General features: G+C 35.3%; 1 protein-coding gene across 19 annotated transcripts in view; it reads left to right on the top strand.

The window, feature by feature from the left end:
* Positions 1 to 27,642, top strand: part of MLIP (muscular LMNA interacting protein) — a 286,170-nt gene that overhangs the window by 99,990 nt on the left and 158,538 nt on the right. For 3 of the 19 annotated variants that reach the window (XM_060190031.1, XM_060190018.1, XM_060190028.1), the window contains exons 1-3: positions 6,890 to 7,252; positions 12,608 to 12,763; positions 17,367 to 17,759. In XM_060190031.1, the coding sequence (XP_060046014.1) occupies positions 7,157 to 7,252; positions 12,608 to 12,763; positions 17,367 to 17,759 (645 nt within the window). In that variant the 5' untranslated portion in view covers positions 6,890 to 7,156. Of the gene's footprint in view, positions 1 to 6,889; positions 7,253 to 7,575; positions 7,632 to 12,607; positions 12,764 to 17,366; positions 17,760 to 27,642 lie in introns of those variants that run through there. The other 16 variants (XM_060190023.1, XM_060190019.1, XM_060190015.1 and 13 more) reach the window with 10 other exon arrangements.

Here is a 27,642-nt window from a genome sequence, read left to right as displayed (position 1 = left end):
CTGCTGTCTTAGGGTTCAAAAAATAGTTAATGTTATCATGACATTATTTGTTAATTGGGTTAACTTTGAAAAGTCCTTTTGTTCGGATTTGCTGTACAGTACCCAGTATCTTGTATACAGCTGTGGTATTGGTTGCTTCTGATCTACTTGGTCTAGGCTTTTGAGAGAGTCCGCACAACAATTTGTTTGGCTTTGTATGTTAACTCTCTTTTCAGTCACCAGGTTCCAGACGTCATCAGGATGCTGGCCAGGCTTCCCTGGACTGAAGACCCCACCAATATGGGGTGCCTGGAGCTCCGCTTCCCCAGAGACCCGCCCTACTAGGGAAAGAGAGAGGCAGACTGGGAGTATGGACCGACCAGTCAACGTCCATGTTCAGCGGGGAAGCAATTACAGAAGCCAGACCTTCCACCTTCTGCAACCCACAATGACCCTGAGTCCATGCTCCCAGAGGGATAGAGAATGGGAAAGCTATCAGCAGAGGGGGTGGGATATGGAGATTGGGTGGTGGGAATTGTGTGGAGTTGTACCCCTCCTACCCTATGGTTTTGTTAATTTATCCTTTCTTAAATTAAAAAAAATTTTTTTTCCTTTAAAAAAAAATGACCTAGGGAAAGAATTGTGAAAGAACATTCAAACAGAATATGTGACATGACAGTTATTCATCCTGGACCATTTTACAAAAGCAAAGTAAGTTCCATCATATCATCTCCATCCAATATACTCAAGTTTTACTTATGAGGTGGAAGAAATAAGTGCTACTGAATATATGTATACATTCTATATAACATATTTAAGTATTACTATTCCAGAACAAAGTGCACATAACTAGACTGATTATGTCTTGATTATCTAATAAGGATCCCATCTCATTACCATTATTCTAAAGTAATTATATCTCTTTCCATTCATACTCGAGTGTCTCAGTTTGTATAAGAAATTTCATGCTTAGAAATCAGTGAAGTTCAGCTCTATCAGGGACTGCCTTTTGTCACAGCTAATAGAAGACTGTAGGAAGGAGTGTACTGCACCTACCCTGTATGACCTGAAGTTTATCTCTTATTATGTCAAGGTGAAACTAGTCCTACTTTGTATTATTTTCAGTTTTATTCTTTTAATCAAGGTTTGGTAGCTCAAGACAAAACCAATAAAAACAAGCTTCTAAGCAACTACCTTCACTAATTCTGGTGAATCATGTATTTCTGCAGAAGACAAATGAAGAAAAAAAAAAAGAAGTGACTTGAAATAAAATGTAAAGTGTGGGTAGTTAGTAGTTCTTTTCTTGATCTGAATGTCTTTGCAGGTATATTTGGCTTGCTCTCTTTTTGTGCAAGTTTGTGGAAGCTAATTTAAAATGCAATTACTTTTGAAAGTCAGGGTATGACTCTAATGACAAAACATTGGTTATTCTTTTTTTTCCCCCATGGCAATAAATGTATGGGTTGGATGATTCATGACTTTTCCAGAGCCTGGCTAGAGCTTTTTAAATAATCAGTTAAACCCTTTTATATTTGATCCACTTTAATAACACTTTTCAGACACAAGTTTCATTATAACCAAAAGTGAGTAGTGTAAATGCTTTTTAAATCTGTAGAGTATAAAGAAGATTTTTTTGAGGACATTCTTTATATCTAAATATTATGGAACAAAAATAGGATGCTATTATTTTCCCTTTTGTTTTCAATAAAATGCATGGAAATTACATTATATCAGCAGTTATATTACATATATGTATTATATTGTTATGCTTTTTTTATACAATTATTATGTATGTTCTGAGGACACTAGTATCACTTTATCTACTTGCAAATAAGATTTACGGACTGTATTCTGTGTTAGGATTGAAATTACCTCATGATGAATGGAGAAATTAGGACTTATGTAATCACTGAGGACTTCTATTAAAATATATTCTTTTTTTTTTTTTTTGAATGCTATTTTTTCTTTTGTCTCCAGGGTTATTGCTGGGTGAGGCTCAGTGCCTGCACTACAAATCCACTGCTCCTGGAGGCTGTTTTTCACCCCTTTTGTTGTGCTTGTTGTTTATCATTGTTCTTGTTATTGTTGCTCTTATTGCTGTCATTGTTGTTGGATGGGACAGAGAGAAATGGAGAGAGGAGGGAAAGACAGAGAGAGGGAGAGAAAGATAGACACCATGTGGTCTGCGAGGTGGCAGTGGATAAAGCATCAGACTCTCAAGCATGAGGTTTTGAGTTCAGTGATTCCCTGGCAGCACATGTACCAGAGTGACGTCTGGCTCTTTCTCTCTCCTCCTATATATCTCATTAATAAATTAAAAATAAATCTAAAAAAAAAAGAAAGATAGACACCTGCAGACCTACTTCACCTCTTGTGAGGCGACCCTTCTGTAGTTTTGGGGAGCCAGGGTCTCAAACCTGGATCCTTGAGCGGGTCCTTGCGCTTTGTTCTATGTGTGCTTAACCTGCAATGCTACCGCCGGCACCCTTAAATAATATTCTTTTTTATCATTATCTTTTTATTTATTTGGATAGAGAACCAGAAATAAAGAGGGAAAGGGGTGATAGAGAAGGAGAAAGACAGAGGGACACCTGCAGCCCTGCTTCACCACTTGTAAAGCTTTCCCCCTACAGTTGGGGGCTGAGTGCTGGAACCCAGGTCATTGCGCATTGTAATATGCGCTCAACCAGGTGCGCCACCTCCTGGCTCCTAAATAATATTCATATATATATATACTTATTTTCCTTTTTGTTGCCCTTATTGTTTTTTATTGTTGTAGTTATTATTGTTATTCTTATTGTTATTGAAGTCTTCATTGGACAGAGAGAAATGGAGAGAGAAGGGGAAGACAGAGAGGGGGAGAGAAAGATAGACACCTGCAGACTTGCTTTACCGCCTGTGAAGCGACTCCCCTGCTGGTGGGGAGGGGCGGGGGGCTCGAACCGGGATCCACATGCGGGTCCTTGTGCTTTGCGCCACCTGCTCTTAACCCGCTGGGTTACCGTCCTACTCCCAAATACTATTCTTTATCCCAATTAGCCCCAGATTTTATTACTACCTCTTGGATATGTTTTTAAATATTCTAGTTTCATCATCCATTTCTTTTATAAATATTCCTGTATAACTGAAAAAATTGTTCTTGGACTATTTGTACAAATAGGGATTATTAGTGATAATTAGTAGCCCTGCAGTGTATTATGACTCTCCCATTTCTCTTTCTCAGAGACTAGTGATACTTATTTTTCACACTGATTTCCAACCCAGATCATGAATAAATTTTTATTTAGTAACTATAGAAGCTTTTTTTTTTTTAAAATCAAGTTACTTTCTTTTCAGACATTTATTACCTACTACAGCAGGAAGAGGTCTCTAGGTATTGCACAGTTCAATGGGTTACGTTGTGAGTAAGATAAGTTTGCCTAAAGCAAGCAAGAAGTTTTATTGTCAGGTAAATATGAGAAACTCCACTATGTGAGGCTTAAAAAAACCTCTCTTGATTATGGAACTTCTCCAAAATAACTATATAGAATTCACAGGTCCCTTGATATATTGAACAAAAAAACCCCTTGTTCATTTTGAAAGGCTGATAATCTAATTATTGCACATTGAATAACATTGCTCTAGAGTCTTGTTTTGTAAACAGTTAAATGACTCAGTTATTTCATGGAAAATCTTGAAACCAGAACCTGTGTGTTTGCTTTTGATTTTGATAAATCGACATTATAGTTTTGAGTTTTCTGCCTTATCTAGGTGTGTTTAAGAGTCCTTAAGGAAGGATCTAATTGCAGTTTCTCCCATCTTGCTACTGTCTTTGGCTTCTGTACCTTTTTATACTAGTTAAGAACTGCAAACTCTAGTAACAACTACTCCTGAGGAAAGGAGAAATTCAGGACACTTTGGGTTAATTACCAGAAGTATTCTCTTTTTCATTAGAAACATTGTTTTTCATTAGGAAAGTTAATGCCCATAATTGAAAAGATCATTGACAGTATATTAAACAAATTATTGAGCATTTTTAAATGTTATCTTAATTTTATTTATTTATTTTGCATAGAAACAAAGAGAAATTAAGAGGGAGGTAGGAGAGACATCTGCATCACTGCTTCACTGTTGTGAAGCTTCCATGCTTGCAATTAGGGACCAGGGTACTGAACACAGGCCCTTACACACTGTAACATGGGTACTCTACTGGGTGAAGAAAATCAAATACTTAAAAGAGATTTAGAAGTTGGTGGGCGCTCTGTTGAAAAAAAAATAAAATGACTGAACAAAAATGTCCTAAAGGTACTGGAGAGTATTGGGATAACACTAGAATTTTGCTTGTTATTTCTTAGGATAGTGAGGGATATTTTACTCCGAAAGAGACATTTGAGCAAATATGTGGGCAACAGTAGTAACTTTGGGAAGGGCATTGCAGAGAGTAGGCATTAGTCTTCTGTGGGAATACAAGAAAATCATTACAGTTGGAGTTGAGGAATTTTATGGAAGAACAGGAAGTAAGGACCAGATCATGTTGATATAGAAATTATTTTTCAGGGCTTTGGTTATTCCCTGGGTTACAATGGACTTTTTTCATAGAGAGTATTTCATAGAGCAAGAACATTCTGACTTCTGTGTTTTGAAGGGTTAATCTTGCTACCATGTAGGAAATAACTATAGGTACATATAACAGATCAGGTTCTTAAGAGGCTGCCATTGAAATACAGATTAGCATGGAGGAAGTTAGCCTCCATGGTAGTGCTTGAAAGAACAGCAAATATATGAGATTTGTTGGAGGCAGAATTAAGCAAAGGAAGAAATCAAATTATAAGTGGTCTCAAATTAGCCTAGTCAGCTTCATTAGGAGTTGTGAAATAGGGATCACTCCTTAGATTTGCAACAAAATTGGAATGGGAGTTATAATCATTTATATTGCTTTATCAATTAGACTTGTAGTATAGACTGTCCATTGAAGGATGAATGATTTTAATTAAGGAGTTTTGTTTAGTTTGGAGTAGCTCCTGAAGCAGATTGATTACTTAACACTATCACAACACTTTTGACAATTTTGGAATAGTTCTTAAATCCAAAGGGTAGCGGCTAGGGTGGTTATTCAGATTTTCTGCTATAGGAGGTCAAATGGGAAAAAAAAAAGAGAGAGAGGGAGAGAGAGAGATGAGTTACACCACAATGATTCAGGAAGGAAAATATAATATGTTCTGTTATGTTTATTAGCAGAAATTGTAAGATATATGTATTTTCTGGATTTATTTTGAAGGGAGAGCAACAAGTTAACATTGATAAAATAACTGGAGATTATAGAGAAACAAAAAAGTCCATATAAACATATTACACTATATCCTGGAAATTATATAGTTGAAAACTGATGATAAATCAATTAACCCTTTAGTGATTATGTACAATGAAAATAAAGGTAAGGCCATAATTTTTGGCCTAGATACTGTATACTTACTTAGGAAAAAACAGTGTAGGGAAGGAAAAGTTTTCAGGTGAAAAGCAAGCAGTTCAATTTAAGATGCATTAAGACTTAAATAGCTGTGAAATTTCTAGGTGATGATGTTAGCTAGATATAAAAGTATCTTATCCATAGGAATTACCCAGACTGGCAAATAAGTTTGAAGTCATTGGTATGGAACTGGACAAGATTCCTCAAGGAGTGACTCTTGGTGACTTCAAAGACAGAGGCTTCGATGGTACAAAATAGATAAGAATTGTAAAAAGAAAATCGTGTGTAGAATCCAAGCTATGAAAATAGTTGAACAAGGGGAGAACAACCACCAAACACTTGCGTCTGGTGGATAAATGTTTCCTTCTTTTGAAAAAATATTCATTTATTTGATTTGATAGGACAGAGAGAAATTGACAGGGGAAAGTGAAATAGAAAGAGAAATACCGTAGCAATGTTTCACTACCAGGGAAACTTTCACCCTGAAAGTGGAGACTGGAGGCTAGAACCCAGGTTCTTGCATATCGTAATGTGTGCCACCACCCAGTCCCTGGATAAATCTTTATCATTATCTTTCTTGCTTTCTAATTCTACCATGTTGAAGGCTTAGTTATTTCATTATCATATTTAATTGTGTTAAATATACTCACTATTGATGATTTTATTACAAAATTTGAAACTATGGTTTCTGTTTTATTTAACACAGACTAGTAATCTCTCTTTGGCTAGGAAGATAGATCCTAAAACAAGAAGTAGTAACAGGAGTCAGAGCAAGCTAGATGAAGCCATACAAGATATTCACTAAGGATGAGAACAAACATAGGCTTTAATGGAATCTGGTTAATCTTTGATGAAATGCCAGAATTCAAACTTTTTTAGCCTTAAAATTAAGCTTTTATCTTATTCCATAACCTTGGGTTTAATACCAACTCTTGGGACACATTTTTCATTGCCAAAGCACACAAATAGGTATTACACATTTGGAGAAAAATCAATACTTAGAAAACAGAGACACTGAAAATTGAAGCCTCCAATCAATATCCTGTGTGAAGTTTTGAGGTTTATTTTTCTGGAGACAGAGCATTCACTCTCTTCCAAGAACGTTGGAATGGAATTGTGTTTTGGGAATGGTTTGATTCCAAGCTTTGTTGAAAGAGCGAATCTGGCTAATAGCAAAACTTCAGTCACTACAGATGCTCCTGTATCATTGCGTGCTATTTATATGCCAAAACCCAAAAATTAAAGTTATTGATTTTTTAAAAATCATCTTTATGTGTCTTCCAGTTCTCTATTTAGACACAGTGTTTACATGTATTTTTGTCTCTTAGTGTTCTCTGTGAACCAACTGATCACTGAGATTGGCAGATGCGAAGGCCTTTCAATCAGCTGCATGTTGCACAATCTGGTGTCTCTGTTCTTTTTGCAGAATATGTAACTGGAATACATGCATGCAAATTAAAGAGGGAAAATACAGAGGAGCAAGTTTTTATTTCTACTGGATCTATTTCAGCAGTCGATATGACCTCATATGAAGTTCAAAATCTAAAAATTGTCTACATATAAATCTACTCTCCTGAACAGAGAACATTCTTCATTTTAGGGAGGATCTACATTACCTCTTTTTAGAATGCTTTTTTTTTTTTTTTCCATGTGAGTGTGTGTGTTGTTTTGGTGAGAGGCTTCCTTCCCACCTCAGTCATTGGTTTGCTCACTCCCTTATGTGATGAATCAATGCTTCCAGAACAGGGGCTTCTGAGTGACTGCGGGAACAATTACTTCCAAATGAACTCGTGCATCTTTGCAGGGAGCTTTCAGACTACACCCCAGGTAAAAGGAAGTCTTTCCTTAATGCTTTCAAAAAACTTTTTTAAAGGCTGTGCACTGTGGTGTTTGCTGTAAAAGGGGTTAAGAGAGAGCTGCCTGGTTGTAGCTAAATTTGACTGTATATCGAAATGCAGTGCTCTACAGTTAGTGGAAAGGGCAAGCAGATAAAGGCAAAACTGCTCACTGGGAGACCAAAGAAAATGCTCAGGACTGCCCTTGGCATAGTGTTGAAAATGAGACACCCTGTAATGTTTCTTCTCAACAGGAGGCTAGTGACCATCTGTGAGAGTGGGTGTCAACATCGGAAAGAAGAGAACTTTTAAGAAAATGGGAGAAAGAAAAGCGTTACAACACGACAGCAGTGAAACATTTAGCTTACATGGTAGGGGAGGAGAGACATTTTTAAAAGAATCATTATTCAGCTGTCCAATGATAAGGTGACAGTATCAGAGATTTTTGAGCACTTGAATCCATATTTAGGAAAAGATATGACTCCTTTTTGGTTCTAAGTTCTGTTATTAAAATAGTTTCCCAAAGATAGAAACTAAGATGTGTTTTTAAAAGGCATTGACAACTGAAAGTGTTAATTGGCATTTAGAAAGTGCAATGGTATTAACATGCATCTGTTTCTGCCTTATGTGGAAAATGATTTTTTATCACCATAGCAATTCAGTTTGGGGCTCCATTGGAACAAGTATGCAATAAATAGCATTTTTCCCCTTTGCTGAACAAGGTATTTGACAGTCTATCAACTAGTATGCAGCTTATCATCTAGCTGCTATAATTTCAAAATTTTTTTTCCAAATGAGATTCTGTACAAAAAATAATTCTGTATATCTATGTTAAGATAAGAGAATGCTAGGCAAAAGTAATGAATACAGCTTCTTGCTAATATTGCACTGCCAGCTTAAAAGCAAATACAAACTATTGCCTTTTTTTTTTGTGGATGTTATTCTGAGGATACATGTGCGAACAGGAACTTATCCCTGATCTTTCTCTCTAACAGTAACTAATTCTTTATTCTTATTGTATTTTCCATTTGTATGATATTCTTGAGTGATATCATGTATGGGTTCAACTATAAAAAATGTTATCCTATAAATAATAAATTTTTATGTAGGCTATAGATATCTTTTGAAGAAAATGTTTAACAATAAAGTTAAACATTAAGTTCTTTTTGACTGTTTTTTTTTTTTTTTGTCAAGATGTGGTTGTAGAAATTGCTTTTAGGGGGAGTTGGGTGGTAGCACAGCGGGTTAAGCGCAGGTGGCACAAAGCACAAGGACCGGCTTAAGGATTCTGGTTCAAGCCCCCAGCTCCCCACCTGCAGGGGAGTAGCTTCACAGGCGGTGAAGTAGGTCTGCAGGTGCCTATCTTTCTCTCCCCCTCTCTGTCTTCCCTTCCTCTCTCCATTTCTCTCTGTCCTATCCAACAACAGAGACATCAATAACAACAACAATAATAAGTACAACAATAAAACAATAAGAGCAAGAAAAAGGGAAAATTAATAAATAAATATTAAACAAAAGAAAACAAAGAAATTCCTTTTAGGGTATTATTATAAAAATACCTTATTCATCGAGGCATCATTTTCATTCAAACTTCATTTATTCACCAAAATTATAGTTATTACCTTTTTGAACAACCATCATTTGTGGAAATCTATTTTTATTTTAGAGAATAAAGTGATACTGAACTTCACAAATTGTGCAAGATGTTTGAAGATGTAAAGTTTCATTATTCAACATGTTTCAAAAAACAAAAAAACACTTCTGTTAATAATGATTTTATGAATTTCATAACCATGGGCATTTATAATGAAACATTATATAGATACATAAACATTATGTATGTCAGTATTTGAATTTTATTTGATGTGGACTTAAGGTCTGTCTATAGTCATCAGACATAGAGATAAGGATAGGTCTATATGTAGTACCTGAAGGTTACATTATAGTTTTACTTCTTCTTGACTCAGATGTATCTCTATTTGCTACTCAAATTAAATTTTACAATGAACTATCTGAACTACCCTCAGTGACTATCTTATTACAGTCACTGTCCAACTATCATGGTATTAGGATTAAAGAAGTGTTCCTAGACAGGCTGGGAGTGTGGACCAACTGGCCAAACTCATGTCCAGCAAAGAAGCAATTACAGAATCCAGAATCCTTCCTTCTACAACCCAAAATAATTTTGGTCCATAGTGGCAAAGGGTGAAATGTTAAGGGAAGATGACTAGAGGGCTCAGAACTCCAGCTCCACTGAGATCTGAAAATTTCATGACCAAGAACCTTTGTTTTTGTCCCATCACTGAGAGGAAAGAGAATTTGGAGAACACCTAGAGAAGTCAGGCCCTATTCCCCTTATCTGAGAGAGAAGAGGAAAAATGAAGCACACCTGAAAGTTATAAGTGGTGTCAGTGTGGCTTAGAAAGGAAGTGAAGGTGGGGGGCTTAAAAGTAAATAAAAATGGGCATCATTTATCTTTGTCTAAATGTCCCACATGCTTCTCTACTATGTGCCCTTTCATCTTCCTAATTAAAAAATTATATATATATATATATATATATATATATATTTAAAGCCAGGCTTCTGATTCAGTCTTCAGAGGATCTAAACTCCAATTTTTGCCCCGATCTAACTCTTGAAATCCTTCATTGTACACTTTCTGGTATTCAGTTGGTAATCATGATATCTCCCTTATACTTAACCTCTTCTATAATAACTTGATATGTAATTAAATCATGGTTCCCTTTGAAGAACTCTGCTTCCCAAGAGTCTCTCTAGGTAGCTGTTTTCTCTCACAGTGGGCCTGGGAGTGAGATAAGCATCCTCTTTGCTCCTTTTTACTGTTTCCAGAACAGCTTTTATCTTCTTTCCACTTACCTAAAAGTTTCCAATTTTGGTTTGTAAGGCATCAGTCTAAACCACCCAAGTAGTTTTTTTTAAAAAATAAATTTTAAACAATTTTTTAAATTTTTATTTTTTGCCTCCAGGGTTATTGCTGGGGCTTGGTGCTTGCACCACAAATCCACTGCTCTTGGTGGCAATTTTTCCCCTTTTGTTGCCCCCCTTTTTATCATTGTTGTGGTTATTATTATTATTGTTGTTATTGATGTCATTGTTGTTGGATAGGACAAAGAGAAATGGAGAGAGGAGGAGAGGGGGAGAGAAAGATAGACACCTGCAGATCTGCTTTACTGCTCATTTTGTGACCCCCCTGCAGGTGGGGATCCGGGGGCTCAAACCGGGATCCTTATGCCGGTCCTTGCGTTTTGTGCCATGTGTGCTTAACTTGCTGCGTTACCGCCCAACCCCCAAAGTATACTTTTTATTTTTTTTATTTTTTTTTATTTAAGAAAGGATTAATCAACAAAACCATAGGGTAGGAGGGGTACAACTCCACACAATTCCCACCACCCAATCTCCATATTCCACCCCCTCCCCTGATAGCTTTCCCATTCTCCATCCCTCTGGGAGCATGGACCCAGGGCCATTGTGGGTTGCAGAAGGTAGAAGGTCTGGCTTCTGTATTTGCTTCCCCTCTGAACATGGGCGTTGACTGATCGGTACATACTTCCAGTCTGCCTCTCTCTTTCCCTAGTAGGGTGTGTCTCTGGGGAAGCTGAGCTCCAGGACACATTGGTGGGGTCTTCAATCCAGGGAAGCCTGGCCAGCATCCTGATGGCATCTGGAACCTGGTGACTGAAAAGAGAGTTAACATATGAAACCAAACAAATTGTTGAGCAATCATGGACCCAAAACTCGGAATAGTGGAGAGGAAGTGTTAGGGAGGTACTCACTGCAAACTCCAGTGTACTTCTGCTTTCAGGTATATATTTTGCAGTAGTTTATAGATACGTGTGAAGATATGCTCTCTCTCACAGAAACTGGTGTATATCTAGGTTTTAGGACTTTGTTAGAAAGTGAACCACCTGAGATGGAATTAGAGTATACTATGAAAGGAAAGGTCTCACCCGAGTAATGAAGCTGAAGGGTTGTCATTCCACATGTGAAGTCTCTGGACACAGTCTGAAGTGAAGCATGTTGAATTGGCAATCATTGCGTTGGTTAGGTTGTGATCGGCGGATGCAATATTATTTGATATGGATTGGGAGAGGCATATGGCAAAGTGGGCCCTATCCAAGGGTTCCAGGACTGGGGGAAGTAGGGGCTCTATAGTGGAGATGTGAGGTTCCTGCTGTCTTAGGGTTCCAAAAGACAATCGATAGTTAATGTTATCATCACATTATTTGGTAATTGGGTTAACTTTGAAAAGTCCTTTTGTTATGGTTTGCTGTATAGTACCCAGTATCTTGTATATAGCTGTGCTATTGGATGCTTCTGATCTACTTGGTCTAGGCTTTTGAGAGAGTCCGCATATCAAATACACAGCCTATATATTAAAAAGATTCAGTTTGTGTTTTGAAAAACTTTGAGACATACAATTGATTTTCCCCCTCTCAAATTAATTACCTAGTGATTTATATGTCTACATTTTGCTAGGAGTGTACATAAACACCATTCCCACCACCAAAAGACTGTGACCTTTTTATTGAATAAGTAAAGAATGAAAAAGAAGGTGAGCTGAATGGTGGTAACCACATGAGAGTACATGCTATTATGTGCAAGGATTCTGGTTCAAACTCTAGTCCCTACCTGTAGTGGGGGAAACTTCATGAGTGGTATAATAATTCTGTAGTTATCTGCCTTTCTCTCTCCCTCAAACTGCCCCCTCCCTCTCTATTTCTTTCTGTCTCTATAAAATGTGGCTACTGGGCATGATGGGTTCCTTGTGTAGGAACTTAACCCCAGGGAAAAAGGAGAATAAAAGAATGAAAGAAAAGAGTTGTAGTCAATGAATGAAGACATCAGTATTCTGATAGCTATAAAACATACTTTATATATCGAACCCAAGTTTTTTCAATATCTTTAAATGGTAACTGTTAGAAATGTTTTGATTGGCTGGCAATTATAAGTCAAATTGAACCTGCTACATCAGGACTAAATAGGTAAAATTCAATTTTGATACAGACCAATATGCTATGTTTGTGATGGTTGAGGTAGCCATGTCTCATAATATTCTACCAGATTAACTTGTCAACCTGCTGTTTTATTGTCATCTTCTACAGGATGATTATCCTGGGGTTGTATTGCTTTTTCTGACAAATGGCATAATAAAGAAAAGATGCACTATCACTATTTTTATAGCTGTTTTCTTTGCAACTACACACGTGATCAGGGAACACTAAGCAATTTATCAAAATAAACAAGATAAACATCATGGTATATAGTGAATAAAGTTGATACAAACCCTTGACAGGGCTAAAAATCTAATTTGTTATATGTCTCATAGGTTTCTTCTGGTGACTCTGAAGCCAAACCTCTGATCTTCACATTTGTTCCCACTCTCAGAAGACTACCAACTCATTTTCAGTTGACTGACACCTCTAAATTTCTTGTTAAAATTCCTGAGGAAGCAAGTGATAAGAACCCAGAAACTGTAAATAGGGTAGGATTATTTTTATTCCTTTTATTTATTTTTTTTGGTTAGGAAATTCTCATCAATTTGTCCATAAATTAATTTGTCCTTTAATTTGTCCATAATTTTGTTTTCTCTGCTTCAAGTGAGATGACAATGGAATCTAAGTTTGCTTATATGTGTGGTTACATTATAGAAACCAAGATCTAAAATTCTAGATTCCCTTTGATATATTACTCTCAACCCTTTTGACAACTCAGATGGTATCAGTTATTTACTATTCACATGATAATTTTCCTGGGGTGCCTTCCAGGCTTCCAAATGTGTCTTTTATGAATTGTTTTATTTTGAAAGAAAGATCAGGGCACTTCTTTGTCACAGGTGAAATGAATAATCAAACCTGAGGCTTGTGGCATAACAACTGAACCACAAAAAGTAAGTAGAAAGAACGTGTCAGAAAGACAAGGGAGAGATGCAAAGATACCACAGCACTAACCCACTAAATCTTCCTCTAGTGCGCTAAGGACCTACTCAAATCAAAGGTACCTTATAATTCTAAAACCAAAATTTTATAACATTAAGATTTATTTTAAAAAGAAAATGCAAGGCTAAAATTATCTTATAAATTATTACTTCTGCAATAAAACTTTTTTATAAAGAAAATGTAAGATAAAACAGTAATTTAAAAAAGTGGTTGTATCCCCGCCTGCAGGGAGAGTCGCTTCATAGACGGTGAAGCAGGTCTGCAGGTCTATCTTTCTCTCCCCCTCTCTGTCTTCCCCTCCTCTCTCCATTTCTCTCTTTCCAACCCAACAACGACGACATCAATAACAACAAGAATAACTACAATAAAACAACAAAAGGGAATAAATAAATAAATAAATATTTTTAAAACAATGGTTGTGTAGGACTTGCATGAATGGGATTTTATGTTGTTGTTGTTTTTGTTTGATCTCTGGCTCTTAATAAGCCAGAGAAATTCTATGGTTCTCTCTTGTTTTATAATAAATAATACTAAAAGTGTAATACCTGAGCACTAGTCTGGGCGGAAAAAAAAAACAAGAAGCAAAAAATACCCAAGACACAATTTAGTGAAGTTGTAGAAAGAGTGGTATGCTTACAGTTTGTCACTAGTTTTCTGAATTTAAGCCAATGTGGTGGAAAGCTCTAATCTACAGTAGTGAAACCATTAAATTTTTTTTCAATAGCATGATTCTTGGAAATATAGCTTGAGGAAATAATACAAAGACTAAAATGCAATACATGAAATATTAAGACTCACTTGTATCTAATAGAGAGAAAAAGTTAATATTATAATTTATCACTTTGACTAAGTTATAATTACAGTCATTATACAATTCCAAAAATCTAAATATATAATTTTTAGCTATAAAATAAGATTAAAGATTGTATTTTTATAATTACACATATACCAAATGAGACCGTGGCAGGAAATAAGATTAAACAACAATAAAAAATATAAATGATTTGTTATAAAAATGACATTTTGGGTGCAAATGTTTTCTCTTTAATGCTAAATTTATAAATTAACTGTGGTTGGGGTTCTTGAGTCAAGTTGGAGGGGATAAATTAATCTGCTTCACTTTGTCTATATGAAAATATCTAGCAACTGTAGTATATCTGTGATCCTTGGATTTTTCATTAATGCTATATATAGCATTTAAAAATATTATTAATTTAACTTTGTTTTACAAAACTGTAATATTTGGGACCAGGAGGTGGCACACATGGTTAAGCACACATAGTACGAAGCTCAAGGATCTGGGTTCATGCCCCCAGATCCTCACCTACAGTGGGGAAGCTTCACAAATAGGTAGGAGTCTCTCTCTCTCTCTCTCTCTCTCTCTCTTCCTCTCTTTCTCTCTCTCTCTCACTGTATCTCCCCCCATCTCAATTTCTATCTGTTTTATCAGATAAAATGGAAAAAAATGGCTTCCAGGAGCCACTGAATTTGTAGTGTGGGCACTGAGCCCCAGCAAAAACCCTGCAGGAAAACAAACTAACATACAAACAAGAAACATAAAACAAACAAACAAACAAACAAAAACCCTGTAATATTTCAGGGATATTGTATCACATATATATCTGTGTATGTATAACTCACCATACTTGCTATCTTGTTTTAAATGTTATTGTGGCCAAATCATTTCAGAGATATCCTGATTATTAAATAAGATAGTTTGGAAGAAGTTTCTTCCTAGTAAAACTCAACTACATAAAATATATTCACAGAACCTTTGTAGTTATGCACTACAATTATGTGAGACTGTGGGTATATGTATCAATCTTGTTTGTAAACCTCTTAAAACTTTCTAAGATCATAATCATCTGATAATCGCAATGACATATGCAACTCATCTTTAGAAGATTATTTTTTCCCATTTTTAAAAATAGATCACTTTATTGAGTATTGTCACAGATGTGCAATTTCACATATCCCTACCATGGGTGTCAGCATACTGCAACTCCCACCACCAACTTGTCATTTTCCACCATAGGACAATGGGTTCTTGACCCCTCTTACAAGCCCTTTTCACCTCTTCCCTTCAGAGTCCTTAAATCTGCTGCAATAGGCCACAGCTAAGTAAAACTTCATCCTGCACATTCCCTCTCTTTGATTCATAAATACTACTTGCAAATGAGATGATCTGGAACTTGACCTCCTCTTGTGGTTTATTTCACTTAAACTAAATCGTTAAAATTCCACTAAAGTAACAGAAAGATAAAATAATATCATTTCTTGCAGGTGAATATCATTCCTATAAAGCTATATCTAATCTGTATCTACATCTATTTATATATGTATATATCAAAATTTTCTTCCTTATTAATCCCAAATATCCAAAAACAGATGAGTGATTAAAGAGTTTTTCCTTATTTTTTGAAAGATTTACTTATGTTTGATAAGTTGGAGAGAGAGAGAGAGAGAGAGAGAGAGGAATCAAAACTAGAGAAATGGTCAGTTCTCCTATATATGGTGCTTCCTGGATTGAACCTGGAGTTTCTGGGGCCAGTCTCAAACATGCCAGTCTAGAACTCTAACACTGAGTAATCTTTCTGGTTTCTTGCTTTTCCACAATTGAATATTATACTAGAATAGGGTATATAATCATCCATTTATAGATCTGACAGCTATTAACTGAAAACATTACATACTTGGTATTATGTATTCTGAATGAAGTCAACTCATGTAGCATATTTGCAGTTGAGAAGGCAGAAAATGAAAAAGTGAAAAATAATAAAATCTCAGATGGTGGTAAATACAGTAAAATACAGCAGGACAAAGGACTATAAGTAGATTTGGGGGAAAGGAGTTACTTTAAATCATTAATAAATGTCTCCTATAACAAATTCATTTTTGGCCAGCGTTATTTATTTATTTATTTATTTTCCTGCAGGGTTATTGCTGGGGCTCCGTGCCTGCACTAAGAATTCACTGCTCCTGAAAGCCATTTTTTCCATTTTGTTGCCCTTGTTGTTATCCTTGTTGTCGCTATTATTGTTGCAATGTTGAATAGGACAGAGAGAAATTGAGAGAGGAGGGGAGACAAAGAGGGGGAGCGAAAGAAGACTGACACCTGCAGACCTGCTTCACTACCTGTGAAGCAACCCTCTTGCAGGTGGGGAGCTAGCCTGGGGCTCTTCTTATGCTGGTCTTTGTGCTTCCCGCTACGAGCGCTTAACCCTCTGCACTACCACTCTACCCCACTAGGACAACTTTTAATTTTGTATCTTTATAAGTAATCAGTCTTGGAGTCTTTTTCATTATAATTTGAACTTCTTTTCAGTTTGAGTCTCTGTTACTGCATAATATTGTAGTTTATTATGTGAAATAACCGTTGTCAAATAAATTCTAATCAGAGGCAATTTGTTCTTTATCTTGATTGTATTATCATCAGCTGAAAAACATGGAGTGGGTGCATAAAATACATTCCTTAGTTTAGTCACATTCTCCTCATACTTTTTCTTCTTTCTACTTCTACTCATCCAACTTTCTGCTCCTGCCTCTTTTCTTCCTTCTCCTTCTTTTCCTCTATATCCTACTTTTTCTTCCTCTTCCTTCTCTTTACCCTTTTCCTTTTTCCTCCTCCTTCCTTCTTTATAGTTTGCATTCAAATCATGAGTTCTCTCAGTTATTTTAGATGTTTTTGTCAGAATATCTTTGTATTTTGTTACAATTTTATTTTTATTTATATATTTAGAACTTTTTAAATATTTCCTTTATTTTGCGACTTATGTAGAGTATACAGGTTTTGCTTGACCATTAGCTGAACTCTTAACCAGTTCATTTTTATTTTATACATATCTTACTGGAAATCATTGCTCTCTTTTTCTCTTTACAAAAATCACAACATGATTTGAATTATTGCAGGCCAAATTGCTGATTCTGCCTATGAGTCCAATGTCATTTGAGCTTGAAGCAGGACAAACAAATGGATTAGTAAAAGTAAATGCTATGTCCAACTCAAACTCACCTAGGTCAACTTGATTTTTAAATATGTTTAAAAATCTTGTTCTTGGAGATTAGAATCAAGTTAAGTTTTTAAGCATGCAAGCAAAAATTATTTATCAGACCAATGTCATTTTTTTTCTATCTCTATGTTTATTTTAGCCTAATTCTAATGAGTACTTGACCTTAAATGCTGAAAGTCAAAAGGAGAGAAACCAACTGACATTGACTTATCCTTCAGAAATCAGTGGAAATATTTCACAAGAAAAGGGACTTAAAGCATCCCAACCTCAAGGAATGCAGCAAAGTGACCTCTTCAAAGCGGAATATGTCTTTGTTGTGGACTCTGAAGGGGAAGATGAAACTGTAAGCAGAAAAGGAGAACAAGGCCCACCAGGAGGAATGGATACCAAAGCTTCTAGGCCACAGTCTCTGGCAATTTCCTCTAGTCTTGGCTCTGATGTGATGTGCCCCAAATCTCGGGGTGCAGACCTCCATGCCTCTTCGCATGCTGAAATTCATCCTGGGATAGCTCCTCAGCAAAAACATGGGCAGGTAAGTTTTTATCCTGTCATAAGAAAGAAATATTTTAACACGCTCCTTGTCTTAGGATGTCAGCAAAGGTCTTTTTATAAGTCATATGTGACAGTTCTGAAGAAAATAAAATAAATAACGTAAAAAGTGAAAAAGGATATATTAAGAATCCCAAATAAAACAAATTCCGTGATCACACATCATCATAGTGTATACATAGATATTAATTTAATTAGGCAAAGATCATATAATTATAAAACTAATTGGTCAAGAAGAAAAATGTAAAACTTGTAAGTGAAGTGGGCTTGGGAAAATATTCACTTTCTTTTGAAGAATTCTTGGAGAAGATTTGACATGGGGAATTTCGTAGGAGAGATTGCTTCATGTGCAGACACATTGAAGAGCACATTTTAGATACAAGAAAGATGCAGTGAGAAGACATATGTTGCATAATAGATGGATACATTATATTTAAACTAGTAAAATGTAATAAAAGGCTACATTACAAATGAGTGTGCAGGGGGCCGGGCGGTAGCATACTGGGTTAAGTGCACATAGTACAAAATGACAGTGTGTAAAGAAAAGAGTTATTGCTTATGAACCTTAAGGGAAAATATCTACTGTTGTCTCAGAAGCCACTAAAGTGGGCTGGCTTCCATGAACTGGGTAAATCCCGCTTTAAAACTTAACAGCAAGATTGGATGATTGTTTTAAAGTGGAAAGCCTATTGCAGAATAAGAGATGACCTATATTTAAGATGGCAGGAAATAAGTGGTGTAGATAGGGAAGTATTCTGAAGAAAAGTTGGGAAGATTTTACTATTGGTTAGCTCTTTGTTGTAATAAAACTGTCTGGTGACTTTAACAAGGCCTACACAGAATGTTGAGAATGTAGAGGTAAACTTCTGGAGTAGATGATGAGTGCAGTCATTCACAATGAGCATACATCAGACCAGATATCTGCATGTTTTCCAAGGAGCACATTCTTATTAATGAAACTGGAACTAATGTCAAGCTATAGTGTAGGCATCTTATCTTTGCTGCCACCCTATATTTATTTATGTACCGTCATTGACTCTCTGATGCTATTAATCTGTCACCTTCAAGTTTTCTGTATCCCATGCTGCCTCTTGGTGCAAGGAGACACTCACTTGGGGTAACCCATTCAGGTTTTATAGGAGTTAAACTATTCTTCTTAAAGCTTATCCTCAGTTATTTATTGGAAGAGTTCTAATCATAAGTTTGAATGCCTTCTAATAATCAGTGATAAATTTAAATGTTTTTCTGTATTAGGAAAGATGAGGGAATAGTCAAGTTCCATATATGGACAGTTCCATAGTCAGAGAAAGGTAGTTTGATATAATCCCATTGAAGAAGGCCATAAGGTTGTGATAAGACCAATATAAATAAATAAAATTATTCTTAAACATATTTTTGGGGTATTAATTTATACTTTTCATCAATAAATTATATTTCTTCAGTCTAACGCTCTCCCAACTGAGCTATTTCGGCACACTATAAATGATATTTCTTCCCCTGACTTGGTGAATTTTATGTGACCAAATATATAGAGAGGTCAAACTAGAAACTGAACATACACTTTGGAGTACTTTTCCACAATAGGTTATTTATGTTGTAGGGTTTTATTAATATGTGGAATATAAAGAAACAAAGTAAAAAAGTCTTATATCCTGATGATAGAATAGTGGCTAATAGAAAGAAAAGGAAGGTAAAATGGATAAAGGGAGGGAGTTGGGTGGTAGTGCAGCGGGTTAAGTGCACATGGCTCAAAGAGCAAGGAGCAGTGTAAGGATCCCAGTTCGAGCCCCCCGGCTCCCCACCTGCAGGGGAGTCACTTCACAGGTGGTGAAGCAGGTCTGCAGGTGTCTATCTTTCTCTTCCCCTCTCTGTCTTCCCCTCCTCTCTCCATTTCTCTCTGTCCTATCCAACAACAGTGACAACAATAATAATTATAACAATAAAACAATAAGGGCAACAAAGGTGAATAAGTAAATATATATATATATATATATATATATGGATATATATGGATATATATGGATAAAGAGGGCCAGTTATATGTTGATGGCTGAAGATTTAATCTATGGTGGAAGTAATAATGTAGCTCATACAAATGCGAAATTATGATAATGTGCATCTGAAATGCATAATGTTATAAAATGTTATTTCAATAAAAAATTAAAAGACAAAAATAAGCTATTCAGTCTACTTAGAGTTATTATTTAGATTATTTAGAATATATTATAGTTTATGGTATCAAAGCTCCAAATAAAAAGGCAAAGTCCAACATAATTTATTAGTGGTGGTTAAAGAATTGATTGCCACTTACGGAGAAATACAGGGAACTACCACAGCTTCCTTTTACATTTCTTATAATAACCCATTTGAGCAATTAGTACTAGGTCATTATGAAAGTAACAATAATATAGTTGTTAACCACAGATGCAAACTAAATAGAATTGACCAGAGTACTAAAGAAAGCACTCTGAGAAGTTTAATGTAGTGAATCATAGAAGTAAAGTCTAAGGAATACCACATGGCTGGATTACTTGATGATGTTAAAATCAAATTTTAATCACAAATGTAGCCAGCTAGTAGCTTTTATTAAATTGAATCAAATATCTACTGTATTGTATATGACTAGTCTATAGAAATGATATTATATATTATATATTAATATAATAAAATATTATAAAGAAATCTATTAAATAAAGTAGGACTTTAAGCAGTATCCGATCCATGGTAGGCTTTCAACAAATAATGCACTATATTTAAAATGGTGACATGTTTCAGGTCACAGGATAAGGTGTTTATTCAACTGTAACTGGAGTGTAAGATATGAGGTGAAAACAAGAAAGCTAAGATGAGAAGAACTGGATGGGTTAAAATAAAGGAGTTTCTTAAAACTCTGGGGAATTTGGACATCAGTAAACATACTTATTAAGTAGCAATCTTTCATTGAGTTCTAGAAAATGAATGACAACACCTTGGTTCAAAGAGCCACTGAAATGGAAAATTTTTATACTCTTAAGTCTCTGTATTTCATAGTAAAATACCCTATTCACCTTATCCTATTTCAATACAACAGTGCACACAACACATATCACTAAGGTATGATTGTAGGATCTGTGATTACAAAAAAAAAAAAAAACCAAAAAACTTATTTTCTGGTGCCCATCATCTAACACAATATCTAGAACACTGCCCCAAAAGTATCTGATGAAAGTTCAGTCTCCAGGATCACTATAACCCAGAGCTGAGTAATGCTCTAGTCTCTTGCTCTCTTTCTCTCTCTTTGTATATTTATCTCTTTATTAAAATAAATGAGTGAAATACATTTAAAGAAAGGCATCTTATAAAAATTAATAAGTAAACTACCCTCATTTCAACACAATTCTGTGATATAAATAATGAATGAATATTACAATATAAATATTTTTTTTAATGAACATCCACAGCACAGAGCAGATTGCAATAAATGATGGAGAAATCTTAGGAGTCCTGCCTCACTTGTTAGTGTGAACACCCTTGTGCTTTGCTTGATAAAAACTGTGCATAGCTTTTGACCCTAGAACTTAGAAACAACTGGAAGATTGTCTTTCCTAATTTGATTCTGTTGGCTTCTGGGAGGAACTGATTAGAGTACAATACATTTTTCTTGACAAAATATGTCAAGTTCATATCAAGATGCCAGGAATAATTTGCATATGCTTATCATCTGACTAATTTCCTAACTCCATGGATAATACAGCTATCTGAGGCCCATCTATGAAGAACAACAACAACAAAAAAGGCAGATGAGGGGCTCTGACAAGCAATTCTAAATCTTTTTTGGGTCTTCTTGACCTTATAATTGCCTTGAGTTTGGATGATAAATTTTAAAGAAGCATTTATTCTTTTAATTTATATATGTATTAATTGCCAAGTAAGTTTTTTAAAAATAACCTTTCATTCTTGCCACCTCCCCTATTTCCTTCTTGTTTCAGATAAGTATATATTTATTGACAAGATTTAACCTTTTTTGTTATCTTCCATGGTGAATAAGACTGGATATACAGCAGTGGATTCTTTATAATCAGTGGATGTTTCCTACTCTGCTTTATCACTGGGCTAACACCCACTGTGATCTCTGATCGGTGGCCTTTTTTTCCCCCTGGGTGACGATGTTTGTACCAATAGTCCAAGAGCCAGAGGAAGTTCACTTATGAAAAACTGCATTTCTTTTGATAATTCTAGTAGGAAGATGAAGTAGTATTTAAAAAAGGAGGCTTTGGGTACAGCAAAATCACTCACTCACCTGGATAGTGTACCTATTGTTCTATGTCTGACCCAGGTGCAAGCCTGGCTGCCATTGCTCTGGAGGAAGATCTGATCATGCAATATCTTTTCATATCATCTATCTATATCTATCTATCTATCTATCTATCTATCTATCTATCTATCTATTATATATATATATTAATCTACCTATCTATTTATCTGAAAAAGTCATCCTGGCATGGTAAAATACCAGTGGAGACACAGAATTATTGAGGTTAGAACTTACATTTTTTTCTTATGCTGATGAAATAAAGAATGTATCAGATATCAGTCACTGTTCTCCCCTTCCCTTTGTCCAACTCCACTACCCAGAGTCTAAAGTGGAATAAGAAGAAATAATCACTCCAAGAGGTTGTGGAGCTTTCTTCAAGGAAACATTGCATTCCTATTCTATATTGTTCTGAATTAACACCTACTAGGTATTATATGTCTGCATGTGGGTGATATGCCTCGCACAGGACACCTGGAAAATAAACTTTAAAACCCAGTACAGTAGGTGGTCAAATAACATGCTTTGATTATACATTATTGTCATAACTTGGATGAGAAAAAATATAACTTCAGCTGATAAATGATAAAGCAATATTTCTTGAGGATTTGGTCTTATCACACACTATTTCATTTAAAGCCGCAGTTTCCAAAAATCTAACCATGACCTTACTAGAATTTACTCTTTTTGCCTTCAAGGAGTTTAAAAAACAGATAGATTGAAAACAATGTGAATGAAAGGTGTCATGTTCAAGAAATAATGGAAATATAAAAAGAAGATATCAAATTGATCTGGGCCATCAATGGTTTTACACTATCTGAACTGAAACATGAGGAAAGAGTACAGATTTTTGGGGTCAAGCTATTCTGAGCATTTCAGAAGGTGAGAAAAGGCAAGGAATATCATGAAATGAGAGGGTAGAAGAAAAGGCAAATGACAAGCCTCATCACGGGGGTTGAGAGATGCTTTCAGGTCCTGGTACATAGTGGTGGAGGAGGACCTAGGTTAGTTTTTTGCAGAAAACTTAGAACTTTTTCACATGTACCAACAACTATTTATACTTTGAACTATTAATTCCCCAAATAAAAAAAAGTAGAGAAATATAATAAGAGGGCTTAGATATTGCTTACCTGATGAAGTATGTGCCTTCACATACTAGGGGTCCATATTTAAGTTCCAACACCACATGGGGTTACCATAACACTGGGGGTGGGGAGGAGGGCTTTTGTGCTGTGGCATTTTCCCCTTTCTTCCTCTGTCTTAAATGAGATAACAAATGACGGGGCCAGACAATAGTATACTAGATAGAGAGCATACATTACCATATATAGGGGCCTGAGTTCAAGTATCAGCCTACAAGAGGGGAATTTTATGGGTAGTGAAGCAGTGCTACAGGTGTTTCTCTTTCTCTTTCCTTCTATCTCTTCCTTTTAAACTTCTATCAAAAAGGAAAAAAAAGAAAGAAAAGAGAAAGGAGAAGGGAAGAAGGAGAAAGAAGGAAGGAAGGAAGGAAAGAAGGAGAGATAGAGATAGAGAGAGAGAGAGAGAAAGAGAAAGAGAGAGAAAGAAAGAAAGAAAGAAAGAGAGAGAGAAAGAAAGAAAGAAAGAAAGAAAGAAAGAAAGAAAGAAAGAAAGAAAGAAAGAGGAGAAATGTAGAAAAGGAAAGTACTTCCAGTAGTGGTGATAAGTTCATAGCGTAGGCACTGAGCCCAAGCAATAACTGTTGAAAAAAGAAAGATAGAGAATGATGAAGTTGTGCAGGGAGTATGGGAATCACTCAGACAGAGTTTCTTGAAAATAGTGATGAAATAGAAATAGAAACTACAGATAAAAAGTATTTTGAAAAGGAGGGAGGGACTACAGCACCAAAGCCTTCTTAATTTGGTGGGGGTAGGGCTTAAACTTGAGTTCTGCACAAAGCAAAGAACCACATATCCAAATGAGCGGTATTACATTTTAGTATTAATAATATTAAATTATCCCTTTCAGTATAACAGACTATAACAAATTTAGTAAATTAAAAAAAACAAAGCTATTTTCTTCTGGTTTTTGTAGGGCTGAGGAGGTACCATTGAGTTGGGTTGTTCACTCAAGCTTTCAGAGGTTGGAGTCAAGATAAGCTTCATTCTTATGAACTAAGAAAGGCTCTGACTCTAAGTGTCTTTAAGTTATTCATATAATTAATTTCCTGATGGTTATACTTTACTGCAGCTTTATTCTTAAAGCCATCAACAGAGAAAAACAAAGTCTCAGCTAGAATAAGCTAACCTTTTAACCTTATTATAAAGTGATCCTTGATTAGATAATGCTCTGCAGGAAAATATCCTTTGCAATTAACTTAAAATCTCTTGGCTAGTTGAATTAATTACATCTGCAAAACTTCTTTCCCTGTGCCAAGTTCTATTAGAAGTAAGTAATATCTTCCACCCATATTCAATAAGAGGTAGTTAGTTATATAAAATTTGAATTTTTTGAAGACACTTTAGAATGTATTGGCCACAAGAAGTAAGAAAGTCAATAAAAATCATTGCCTTGTACACATGTGAATGAGAGGTGAATGACATAGGTCTGCACGAATGTGAATTACAGCATCTATAAAGACCCTGGTGTTTATGTGCACATCTTTATCAGTTTGCTTTTGCTGTTTGGCAACCTGTCATAATTTGGTATTTTCAAATAACAACCACTCATTTAGCTAGGATGTCTTCAGCTCAATCTTTTTTGTCTGTGGAAAGCTTTGTAGCTCTGTAGCTATGGATCAGGGTCAGTTGATCTTTGCAGTCCAGTGTTGTGTGTGTAACTGGTCGCTGGTTGATTTGCTGCTAGGTAGCTGTCTACTGATTGAGTAGCTGAGAACTAGACTCCAGGGTTCATTCACATTGTGCAGTGCTCTTTACTCACCTGGTCATGAGCTCCTGTGTCTAAATGCTTTCCACCCTTTATTGTAGATGTACATTGTAGGTGTCATTTTTGATGATTTCAGTTACCTCTGGTTATCTGTTGATGAAAAACACTACATACAATCGAATACTTTGAGGGCAAGAGGTTTCATTCATTTAACTTTTATTTCAGTTTTTGATATAGTTTTTATATTATTGCTTATTGCTATTAACCTCTTACTCTGCCCAGTTTGTAAGCTAAAGTTTACTATATGTCTATATGCATTGGAAACATAGTATATAAAGGGTTCAGTACTCTCTATGTTAGTTTCCAATGGAGGGAATGGGGACACAGAACTCTGGTGGTGGGAACTCTGGTGGTGGAATTATCCTATTATATCATAGTTTTTAAATCAATATTAAATCACTAATAAAAGAAACCTTAAAATGTAACACAGCTGAGGATGAATAGTAGGAGGGGGTCTCTGTCAGGCAGACAAGATCAAGTTCTGGTAGACATGACAATGTGTTGATGTCATCTTTAGCACAGGTATACTTCAACCAGATTTTAAAAGGTTAGTGTGATGATTAAGTTGTGTGCACCTTGAAATAAGAATGCCAGAAAGGTAGTATGAATTGTTCAGTTAAGAAGCTAACTTTCTGCCCTGTGACATTTCAAGTGTTCATTAGTGTGAAGACACTATATATATATATAATATATAATATATAATATATATATATAATATATATATTATATATATATAATATATATATTATATATATATAATATATATATAATATATATATATATAATATATAAGGTAAGTGTGGGAGGCTAAGCTTCCCTTAGTGAGATGATGCTATGTGAGGACAAAGAAGACTCTATATTCTTTAACATTTTTGGTTGTACAGAGTCTGAAGAATTAAAAGAAAAACATAATATAGAACTAGCATGTAGTAAAGTTCAATCACTTTGACTTTAGTTGCTTTAGAATTTCAAAGATAAACTAGAAAATATTTAACTGACAAAGAAGTCATTAATTTTAGATTGATTAAAATTGCAAGGCAGAACTTTACTTTGATGGGACTGTTATAATGAAAAATCATCTACAAAGAACCTATGAACAGATTTTTTTTAAATTAAATTTATCGTCTGATGAGAGCAGGACATTGCAAGTATCCTTGGAAACAGATTTCTGTGAATATATTTCAGGTATATATTTTTTAGAGTTATTTGGAGTAGAAGTGTGGTAAGGAGGCTCAAGGAATCAGAAGAGGGGTGGGAATTAAATAACAAATGTTATTTAAAGAGGTGTGTGAAGCAAACAAAACAGGAAGGGCAAGGCAAGAAATAGCGGAGAAGATAAAAAACCTTTTTGAAAAGGGAAAAGGGAAAAGGTATTTGAGTATCAGTAAAAGATGTAGCAAACAACATAAGCACTATGAATAAAATAGAAAGAAGAGTTGGTAATAATTTTGAAGACATTTAAAAGTTTATTTTATTGAGTAAGGGATTTATAAAGAAGAAGCAATATAAAGGACTTTTCTGAGCATTTGCCAGGTATCTATCTGGTTTTTTTTGCATAGAATTATTTATGATTTTATTACCCTCCCTCATTTTTAACCTTATTATTATTATTGTTTTTATTTTTATTAGTGATTTAATAATTATTATCAATATTGTATGATAAAAGGGGTTAAATTTCATACAGTTCCCATCACAAGAGTTCCATGTCCCATCCCCTCAGTTGGAATCTTCCCTATTCTTTATCCCTTTGGGAGTATGGACCAAAATTCCTTATGGGGTGCAGAAGGTGGAAGGCCTACCTTCTGTAATTGCTTTTCCACTGGACACGGACACTGGCAGGTTGATCAATGCCCCCCCAGCGTTTCTATCTTTTCCTAATGCGGTAGGGATCTGCAGAGGTGAGATTTGGGACACACTGGCACATTGGTGGTGTTGGTGGGGGTAATGGTTTACAGCACAGTCGTTGACACACAGGTAAAATTTACCATTTCACCATGATAGGTGTCTGCAAAACATTAACACCTATTTTGGTCCTTTCCCACCATCATGTACTAGGAACTACGCTTTAGAAAAAAAGAAAAAAAATCCCTCCCTACCCTCATTACCCAGAATCTTTTGCTTTGGTACATTCCACCATAACCCTACCAAGTTTTACTTTGTGTTTACCCTTTCTGTTAATTTTAAGCTTATTAATGAGAGGGATTCTGGACAATAAATATTTTTCATTACAATGTAGAGGAATAAACATTAAAAATAATTAGAGATGATCCTTTATTTATGGCCAATCACCTGACTCATATGAACATTGTATAAGCATAATAATTTCTAAGTAAAGCTTATGTGATTTAATTGTTATACTTTCTTTCTCAACTTGATTGAAATTCTGTTTGGTTTTCAATTATTCATGACTTTTTGGTAGTATGGGTTATTACAATGTATTAAAATAGTATAATTGGCAAGAACTGTGTGGTGCAGACACACACATAAATTTATATATTATAAATTTATAATATATATTTGACACATTGACCTAGAAACTTGGAAGTTTGGTGAAAACTGTTTTGAATTTGTTAGCTTCAAATCACAGAAAACTCTAAGCCATGAAAAATCTTTGTATTAGGTTTGATAGGCATCTTCCTAACATTTCATAAGACAAAACCAAGAAATA

The sequence above is a fragment of the Erinaceus europaeus genome, chromosome 4 (assembly GCF_950295315.1).
Source record: "Erinaceus europaeus chromosome 4, mEriEur2.1, whole genome shotgun sequence".
NCBI lineage: Eukaryota > Metazoa > Chordata > Mammalia > Eulipotyphla > Erinaceidae > Erinaceus > Erinaceus europaeus.
This window is presented reverse-complemented; position numbering and strand designations above follow the sequence as displayed.